We start from the raw sequence: 10,526 nt of genomic DNA, 5'->3' as shown, positions 1-10,526 counted from the left end.
AACTGTCCAATTTTTGTCCCAAAAAATAAATTATTTGATATAAATCAAATGTGATTAAAAAAATAATTATATCTTGATCTAAATCAAATATAATTAAAAAATAATAAATATTTTTCTAACCAAACATTTCAATAAAATCAAATCTTTTTCTAATTCTATATTTTTTTTAAACCAAATATTTGTTAAATTATTTTAATTCAAATACTGAAATTTTTTAAAATTATTTTATATTTTTAAATAATTTTATTTTCTGATTTTAAATTTTTAAGTAAGTTTTTACTAGTTAAAACTATAAAAAAGAATTTTTTCTTAAAAAAATTGGATACTTTGTTCTTTTGATACAAGTTTAAAGGGCAATTGTATAAAAAGTTGATTTTTAGGCAAATTATATATTTTGAACTTATTCGAGAGATAGACCGAGCCTTCATCCTAATTATAAACTAGTCATTTCAAATTTTTTTTCTGTTTAATTATAATATTAGATATAATCGTAATAATAATTATAATTAGAAATTCAATAGTTATAGAACTATTAGAAATGCTAAAGGAAAATAAAATCGTCCTAAACTAAAGTGAAATTAACATACATCCTCCTATATCCAAAAACTAACTCACACATCTCCAAATTTACAGTTTGTCATATAATTACCTCCCTCCATCCAAAATCATCCTTATTTCAATTAGATAGCTTAGGAAAAAACCAAATCGACCCTCTTTAAAATGTAATGAAAACACCTCTCATTGGTGGGAAAATGAAAAGACAAAGGGCAATGGTAGAGCAAATCAAAGAGGGAGTCGCATTTCCTTAAGCGAAATCCATCTTACTCTTAGGACATATTCAATAAAATTAATTATTTTAATAATTATTATCTATTTTAGTAACGTTTAACTGTTTCAATAGCTTTTTATAAAATGCTAAGAGCTAAATATTATAAGAGCTTAATCTTTTATAAAAAGTTAATTCAAATATTGCATCACGGAATACTATAAAAAAATAGTGTTTAACAGTTTAACCAAACAAAACGTTAAAAACTACTTAAAAAGTTATTACCAAATACAATTTAGATAATGGTTTTGAATGCAAAGTGAAAATTGCCATTTTGCATAGGCTGCAAGAATGAAAGGTAGAGATAAGCTGCAAGAATGAAAGGTAGAGATCAAGTTGGGTTCTTTCTCTCTCTAAAAGTATATCTGAAATGACCCAAAAATTTGTTTTCAAAGGGATTTTCATTTAAAAAAATTAATTGATAATTTTTGACCAGTATGGAATATTATGTTGTTTAAAATAAATAAATGAATGAATATATCTATATATAAATTCATTTCTTTGATTAAAAAAAATTTTAAGAAAGAAAAATGGGATCCTTATCTCTCTCTCACTCTCTCTCTCCCTGTCGACGATAACTTGTCCCCTTCCCCTCTGTCTCTATTCGTTCTCCAGCCACCGGCTATGAGAACCGGCGAACTAACACTCTAACTGCATCTACTCCTTACAAGAATTTGATTTCGGTCTTGGTTCAGGCAATTTGGTGTCCGATCATGAGAGATTGCGACTGAAAGTTGCGATATCGTGCGATGAAGTTCTTCGGCAATATCTCGTCGTTCCATTGACTTCAAGCTCCAGGGATGGTCCCAATTGACTCCTAGACATCTCTTGAACATTTTCGCTCCATCGATTTCGATGATGGGGCTTGGATGGTGGAAACGCCAATGAAGACGGTGGAGCAGCGGCTGTCGAGCCCGTTCCGGCCAATTAAAGAATCGATCTCAACCAACCGACATAAAAAATGGATTACCTGTTAAATTTCGAGTCCAAGGATGTAAGGATCGCAAAGTTCCACTTATAATTGATTCTCCGGCCACCGTGGATGGTGACGCCGACGGAGGCCCTGTGACCGGACGGCGAATCTCCAGCAAGACCCCCAGCAGACAAAATAATTGTCTCTTTGCACTGAATCCACATTCGAACTCTGAATCGCGGTCGGTATACTTTAAGATTTAGTCCGTTAACTTCAGTATAAAGTTCAAATTTGAAATTAAGACGGTTTAAGTTTATTAATAAGTTAATCAAAAATAGAATAAATATTGATATTGATAATTTGTGAAATACTGCAAGTGGCGGATGGAAAAAAAAATTGTGAAGCGCCTGATGAATGGGCCGCGTGTTATTGCAAAATATGTGAAATTTTGATAGATTAAATTATAAATTGCAAAATATGTGAAATTTGGATAAATTAAATTATAAATAAAATGCTCTCGAATTTTGACAGAAAAAAAGATCTAGTCAAGAATTAAATTTATTTCATAAAATAACAAATTATGTTATTAATTAAGGAATTTAGTGATGAAAGAATAAATCAGTTGAGTAAATGCAAAATTTGATTCGATTTTATTGAATTTAATAAATTATTTGAAAATAGAATTTTAAGTGAAACAAAGTAATGAAATTAAGGATCTTTATTACAAAACTTTATTACATTTATTTGGTAAAATAAATAAATATATGTATATATATATATTTATACATTTGATTTAAGAAAATAAGTTAAATACTCATTTTAATAGAATTTAAAGGAAATTATCAAATTTATTTAAGAAATAAAATATAGTTTCCTAAAGAAAATTAAGCCAAAAAATTTTAATAAATGGATTTAATTTAACCTAATGGTTTCTTCTAGTTATTGAAGTAAATAAATAGATTTCAGTACTTATTTAAAGAAATATGGATTTCAAACTAGTAAATAAATTATGAAGAATTTGGATTCAAATTAATTAATTTGCTTAAGAATATAAATATATGGCATTCGATGAAATATAATATAGATGCAAACTAAGAATAAAAATATAGAGAAATGCAATGTGTGTATTATTCTAAAAAAAAAAAAAAAGAAATGCAATGTGTGAATTTGATTATAGGTTTGGAATTTCCAAAAAAATATTTTAAAAGTCTAATTGATCAGGGAAAAATAAATTCTTATTTTCAAGGTGAGTAATAATTTCATGATTACATAATTTATTCTAAATCTTGCATTTGTTTATTTTTAAATACTTGTGTATACAATGTTTGGATAGATGGATGTGCATTCATAAATATTTGTTTTTATTAATGCATAATAAAACTATAGTATCGTCTAATATTTTTATATCATACCAAATTTATTTTTCTCCTTCAATTAAGCACAGGTCACCATGTTAAGATGGAAAAAAAAACTTGCAAAAATAAAAATATTTTCTTTATTAATCCTGAAGCCGATTTGGCAGTTGGCAGCGGGCATCCCAAGTGTACAATGGCCCCACAATATATTGCAAATCCATACGATTCCTACTCAACAGTTCGCTCTCTCCTTTATACCCGGTGCTTCATATTATTTTACAATTTTACCCTTTCTCTTCCATTAACTATGAAAATACCATCCAATAAAACGCGAGTATACTAATTTTTCTATACTCGCGATTTCAAGAAACAGGACCATCAAGAAATATAACCAAAACAGAATCAGCAAAAACTGCAAAGGGCGGCTTTTTCTGCTCCATACCATTTACGTTGCAACGACCAGCGTTGATACGTGATAGACACTCAAAAACAAAAAAGGACACGCTCTCTCTAAAAACTCTTTAAAGTTTATAGTCTCTTCTTCTTCCTTCTGCTGGTTCTAAGGTTCGCCGACGGTTTCGTTTTTTCAGCTTCTCTGTTTAGTTGTTGAAAGTTGCCTCAGTCGACTCGATTAGGGTTTTGAAATCGCTTTCTATAGAAGGTGATGAGTTCTTTTTTGTGCGTGTTTAAGTTTTTTTTTTTTCTTTCCTTTTACGGTACATTGTACTTTTAGTTCTATGTTCTGTTTGGGAGTGGAAAATGGATTATAATTGATGAAGAAAACACAAATGGTGAATGCTTGTTCGTTTCTCGTTTTAATGGATTTGGAAATTATTATTTTAGTCGTACATTACTTTTTTGGTAATAACTAGTTGAAGATCTGGTTGACATCCGAGAAAATGCAGGAAAAAGAACAAAGAGAGAGTGTTTGACTATATATATATATATAGTGTAAGTGGAATCTGATATTATGAAAGCAGAAGACGTTTAGTTGCTGCTTTATTTACTTCTCTGATTTTTGAATTTGAAAGCTGCTCATTTGCCTTCACTTGGACGATGATTATTAGACGCCTGCGCTGCTTTGGCTGAGAAGGAATAGAGTGGAAAAACAGATTGTCAATTTTATTTTCTGCTTTCCATGGTTTAATATGGGTGTTCTATGTTATTGGTACTCCAACTTGGGATTAATGTAAGGCCAGAAGCACTATGGTCTCAGAGAATCTTAATCTCAGTTATATAATATCATTTTTCTAGTATTTTGAATAAATAAAGGATGCCTTTTGTATTACGTCACCTGTGATCTGAGCTTAAAATTTCATGAACTATGTTTTTAATGTGCCCAGCTGTCTGAAGCCTAACTAGGCATCAGGCTTAATGGTGGTCAGTTTTTAGTGGTTAAAGGCCATGGCAACATAAGTGTGTGTTTACAAACTATTGTTGATACAGTTTTCTATAATATTAATTACCTTTTAGCATGTTATATTTCAGTTTGTTATTCTTCGTTTATTTAATGAGAAAAGTTTCAAATTCAACGGAGCCAAGAGTTCAGCGTGTGCAAATGAGCTAAGCACTGAACCGAGTGTTCTGACCTCGATGTTTGTATTTCAGGTTTGCAATGACTTCCACTTCAAGGAGAGAAAGAGACACAAGTAATTCGAAGTTAGAGGACTACAAATATAGGTATTATAACGAGTTGAAGAGGGGAAGAATTGATGTTAAAATTTCAAATTCAGGTTATAGATGCCCCTACTGTCATCGGAGGAGGGGAGATTACCTTTTTGAGGAGCTTCTTCAACATGCATATCATCTTGGTAGAGATATTCAAAGAATAGATCTCAAAGGGAGAGCTCAGCACTTAGCTTTGGAGAAGTATATAAACCGATATATGAATGTAAAGGAGAATTCAAAGCAAGCCTCCAAAACTGAGTTTTATGGCAATGAAAAACGTGATACGGCTCAGTTTTTTGTTTCTCCTACTGTACTTGACCATGAAAAAGACGGAAAAATTCCTTCCTCCAAACATGACCAGAAGTATATGAACAGATATATGAATGTAAAGGAGGAGTTAAAGCAAGCCTCCAAAACTGAGTTTCATGGCAATCAAAAACATGATGTGGCTCAGTTGTTTGTGTCTCCTACTGTACATAACCATGAAAAAGACGAAAAGATTCCTCCCTCCAAACATGATCATGGTAAAGACCAATTGTTTGTTTGGCCTTGCGTGGGAATTGTTGCTAATATCCAAACTCGTTTGATAAATGGTCGTCATGTTGCAGAGAGTGGTTCAAAACTTAGGGATGAGTTAACAAGAAAGGGGTTTGATCCAGTTAGGGTGCATCCTTTATGGAATCACTTGGGTCATTCTGGTTTTGCAATTGTTGATTTTAAGAATGGATGGGATGGCTTCAAAAATGCAATCATGTTTGAGAAGGATTTTGAAGTCAATCATTGTGGAAAGGAGGACTATTGTAATCTCCCACAGTGGCATAGGGGAGATAGGCTTTATGGATGGGTTGCACGAGATGCTGACTATTATTCTAGAGGTGTTATTGGTGGTCATTTGAGAAAGTATGGGGATCTAAAAAGTGTTTCTGGACAGGAAGCTGAGGACCGACGAAAGGATTCAAAACTTGTGACCACCTTGACAAATACCTTGCTAATAAAGAATGAGTGCCTTAGGGAAATGGAGATCAAAGTTAATGAGACTAATGTATCTTTGAACAAGGTGATAGAAGAAAAGGATGCTATAATCACATCTTTTAACGAAGGTACAATAGCTTATATGGTAACATAGATTCACCATAATAAAGGAAATTAAACAATAATTCACCGTAATATATTTTGCGCACAGATTCTACAATAGCTTATTTTCTTCTCTCTTTTTTGTGTTTTGTTTTGATTAGAAATGAGAAGGATGCAACAAATAGCACATGATCATTTTGAAAAGATTTACATAGAGCATAAGAGAGCAACACTAGATTTGGAAGCTCAGAGAAAGGAATTGGAGCAGCGTGAGAAGCAGCTTCAAAAACGGGAGTTTCAGAATGAAAATGAGAGGAGGAAGTTTCATCATGTTAAGAAAATGGTATCATATGGCTCTTCTTAAGTCAAATTCTAGCTAGGATTGAAATTTTGCATCACAAATGAAGTTGATAGTTTTAACTTAGTCCCTGCATGGATAATTCCAAAAATTATGTATTGGTATTTATAGCTCTGCCTATATATGCAAACTTGAAAATCATTAATGTTCATCTGGATAAAAAAATGCCTGAGATATTTCAGCAACAGTTACAACTTTGGAATGAAAATGGAAATATATTAATCTGAATACTCTTGTTCTTACTGTTTTTGTTTGTTTATGTCTTGAATATTGGAATCTGTTCAATATGCAGTTTATGAAAACTGGTGCTATTAATTCTACATGACTAAAGAGTAACAGAATCTTCCTTTATTGTTTTTGGCCCACTAGATGTTGCCAACACTAAATTTACTTTATGACACGTGACAACAGAATAGTGTTCCAGATAGCTGCAATTGATTTTAATACTCTTTGAAATGATCATAGATATCTATGTGTTGAGATCTCTTTTCCTTCTTTTAGAATGAGAGGGCAATAGTGGAGCAGAAAAAGGCAGATGAAAAGGTTTTCAGGTTGGCAGAAGAACAAAAGGTGCGTTCTTCATTCATTTGTAGAACCAGATTATAAAACAAATATCTCAGCTTGAAGAATATAATTGTGTTTGTGATCAACCACCATGGCAGAGACAAAAGGAGAAACTCCACAAGAAAATTATTGAGCTGGAAAAGAAACTTGATGCTAAACAAGCATTGGAGTTGGAGATAGAGCAGATGAAAGGCACTTTGCAAGTAATGAAGCACATGGGAGAGGATGAGGATATGGAGGTCAAGAAAAAGATGGACGTGATTCGCGAAGAACTTAAGGAAAAGGAAGAAGAACTTGATGCAATGGAAACACTTAACCAAACCCTTATTGTCAAGGAGCGCATGAATAATGATGAGTTGCAAGATGCTCGTAAGGAATTGATGACTGTAAGTGCCTAAAACCATAATCATTTTAAGTTGAGTTTTCTTTGAAATATAATATGGTAGGGAAATGAGCTTCTCAAATTGAATTAGTAGCTAAGTTGGATTAGCTAACTGTTATGATTAGATGTTCATGTAGAATTATCTACTTGAATGTTATAAGGCCTTTGCTGTTTGGTGGAAGTCTGATTTCCTTGCTTCATAGGGTTTAGGAGAAGATACCCGTGCTTTTATTCATGTCAAGAAAATGGGGGAGCTGGATGGTAGACCATTTCATACAGCAGCCAAGCGAAAATTTTCTGATGAAGAAGCTGATATGAAAGCAGGGGAGCTGTGTTCACTATGGGATCATTGCCTGCGAGACCCTGGCTGGCATCCATTTAAGATCATCACTGATAAGGAAGGACATTCTGAGGTACTTTCCTTACATTATCAGAGAACTGTACCCGACTAAAAAATGTGAAATGCTTGCTCAACAATATGTAAGAATATAAAGTTATTGTCTCCCGCTAGTAAAAATTTTCACATTCACATCGGTTAAATTGTTAATAATTGCCACTTTAACTTGAAACTGGTATTCTTTATTATTTTATTTCCTTAGCAGGAGTTTATTGTTAGTTGCGTTGTGCTACAGTTAATACAATACTTGAATATTTTTCAAAACCTAGCAGCAGTTATTACATTTGGAGGTAGCTAACTTTTCATGTTCCCCAGTGTCTCTATTGTATCATTTTCATTTAGTTGGGGTGCACAACAGGGACTTGTCGAGCTTGTCTTCCTTAAGGTGTCACATTGTCTCGCTTGGACGGTCTGTTATTCTTCAATTTCCTCTCACAACCTGTTTTTTTCAATTTCTTTTCCACATCTCAACAAAAAATTCTGTATTACTCTCTCCCTCATATGGCAGACGACCTTTCAATCATCTTGCTTAACATTTCTTGGGTAATTATTCATCATACAATTTTTCATTTCCTTTTGCTTCCTCTGTATCTTATAAAATTATTGGACTTGGATCTGAATGAGTAGGAGATACTCAATGAAGATGATGAAAAGCTGAAAGAACTGAAGAGTGAGTACGGCCTTGAAGTTTATGTTGCTGTGACTAAAGCCTTGAAAGAAATAAATGAATATAATCCAAGTGGGAGGTACATCGTAAGGGAGATTTGGAATTCCAAGGAGAACAGAAAAGCATCATTGAAGGAGGGAGTAGTGCATTTACTGAAGCAGTGGAAGCTGCATAAACGAAAGAAAACCTAAGGTATATACATGTCATCTAATAAATACAAAATATATTGTACGAGTCACTGACACTGCCCTTTTATTCCGTCTTGTTTTGACTGGATAATTCAGCATAAAAGTTAGAGGTTTTAGATTCTATATGAAAATTGGCTTTCTTTTTATGCATGTTTATATCTAATTCATTTATAATAAGCAAAACTATATTTCATCATTTAGCTTGGAGTGTTGTGCATAACTGTAAGTAGAAGCTACAGGTGTGTCTATAAGCTTCATATTTAGCCTGCAAGACATGATGGATACTATTTAGTTCAACAAAAGATATGCTAATACACACAAATTTATTAGTTGTAGCCTTTTACACCAGGCATGATTTTGTCATTCATCTCTTACACAAACATTCTGAAAATTCAGTTAACTAACACATTATTGCTTTGATTAGGATTTTGCACATATAATATTTGTGAGCTTTTAATCGGATTCGTTGCCTGAATGATTTGGTTCTTCAGTTGGCTTCCGCTAAATGTTCTCAGCATAAGTGACCTTATTAGATGGCTAGAAAACCGTCTATCTTGTCTTATTTAACTACTAACTTGGTTATTGATCATTAATTTTTACAGTGGTAAAGGGTGAAATTTTATCATGGTTTCTGGATTTTTTATCTATTTACTGTAGTGAAGTAATGCTGATTCCCACCATCTATTTTCAACATTATGAGACTTGAATGATTTCACAGGTCATATATATATATATATATATATATATATATATACGTATACTTTTGGTGTTTAAGTCCAAAAATAACTTTGACAGTTGTGTGGTGATACTGTTTAACAGTTTAAAGCCTATACCGCTAAAACAGGGGAAACATGCTCAATACAATTAATTTAATAGCTGAACAAAGCTGCTCTTTATTAGGCAAAGGAATTATCCGATGACACATTTGAGCTAATTTTTAATGTTTCAAATAACTCAAAATTCTATCTATATTAATTGTACCGCTGAGTGACATAGCTTTTATAATAGCCTGAGAGGTTGAGCGAGTTTTTTATGAAATCTTAATCATTTTGGGTAACAGTTTTTATTATAGCTTTGAGAGGTTGAACAAGCTTTTTATGAATCTTCAACCATCTTGGGTAACAGCTATAATGATTTTGAGAGGCTCAGCGAACTCTTTATAAAATGTTATAAACTCTTTTTACACATTAATTAATTTGATTTTTTTAATTTTATATTTTTAAATTTATTAATACCATATGATTTAGGTGGAAATACTTTATATTTTGCAATTCATCCTTAATTGTAATTGATGGTGCTATTGCCATAAAAAGTCGGGATTTGAGTAAAATGGATAAAAAAAATCAAAATAGAAAGTGAAATTGCAAAAGCTTCTAAAACTTGGGGTATTTTAATACATTAGACCGCGAAAAGAGTATAAAATAGAAATGCTATTTTAAAAAAATTTCTATTTTCATTGATTTATTTTTTAACTAATTCTAAATTACTATATGTTCATCCTTATCAATTAAACTCGGATATAGTCTTTTCTTTTCAAATTTTTATTTTAAAATATAATTAAGTAATAATATTTGCCTAAAAATTTCTTAGTGTTTATTGCTAATTATAATAATGAAGATGATAATTGAATATGATATGAATTTGAAAGAACAATTCGCAAAGAGCTTGGTGAACATTACAAGCCTAGGAAATGAATGTGTACAGCTGGACTGGACCTATCCAGTTTTGGAATTACAAGGTAGATGGAAAGGCAGACTTAAAAGATGGCTTGAGGCAGTTATTCAATTAAAGTAGAATAAGGGGATAACTATAAAGTTGGTGTGTTAACTTTTTAATTTGGTGTTTAATTGTAATTGAGTGTCTTAATTAATTATTTTGGTATAATTAAATGCATTTAGTCAAAATTTCTCATTGATATTCTAAAAATATATTATATAATTTCTAAATTGTACTTTTTTAATGTAAATATAAAAATAAATTACACCTAAAAAATGTGGATAAAATTGAAAAAAAAAAAATATAGTCTCAAAATTCTAAATGAGTAATTAAAGTGGAATGGATGGAGTATTTTAGTCAATTGCTTTATTTTATTTATTTAATATTTGTTTGCTTTCTTTTCTATTTATTTTTCTCT

The 10,526-nt window shown here is 31.6% G+C and overlaps 1 protein-coding gene across 4 annotated transcripts; it reads left to right on the top strand.

Moving 5' to 3' along the window:
* The first annotated feature begins 1,333 nt into the window (after nt 1–1,333).
* On the top strand, nt 1,334–8,542 carry FDM4 (XH/XS domain-containing protein). 4 transcript variants are annotated; one of them, XM_020685740.3, is made up of 9 exons: nt 1,334–1,980; nt 3,262–3,755; nt 4,703–5,862; nt 5,998–6,179; nt 6,696–6,764; nt 6,857–7,144; nt 7,344–7,553; nt 7,896–8,080; nt 8,165–8,331. In XM_020685740.3, exons 3-9 carry the CDS (start codon nt 4,710–4,712, stop codon nt 8,193–8,195), a joined length of 2,118 nt encoding a protein of 705 aa, XP_020541399.1. In that variant the 5' UTR covers nt 1,334–1,980; nt 3,262–3,755; nt 4,703–4,709; the 3' UTR covers nt 8,196–8,331. The 4 variants fall into 4 exon arrangements, with proteins under 4 accessions (XP_020541399.1, XP_012092550.1, XP_020541398.1 ...); XM_012237160.4 differs by lacking the exon at nt 7,896–8,080 and having other exon boundaries at nt 1,336–1,980; nt 3,685–3,755; nt 8,165–8,542; XM_020685739.3 differs by lacking the exon at nt 7,896–8,080 and having other exon boundaries at nt 1,336–1,980; nt 8,165–8,542.
* Nucleotides 8,543–10,526: the final 1,984 nt, after the last annotated feature.

Source organism: Jatropha curcas, chromosome 5, assembly GCF_041381405.1.
Source record: "Jatropha curcas cultivar XTBG-Jc1 chromosome 5, XTBG_Jcur_1.0, whole genome shotgun sequence".
NCBI classification, from domain to species: domain Eukaryota; kingdom Viridiplantae; phylum Streptophyta; class Magnoliopsida; order Malpighiales; family Euphorbiaceae; genus Jatropha; species Jatropha curcas.
This window is presented reverse-complemented; position numbering and strand designations above follow the sequence as displayed.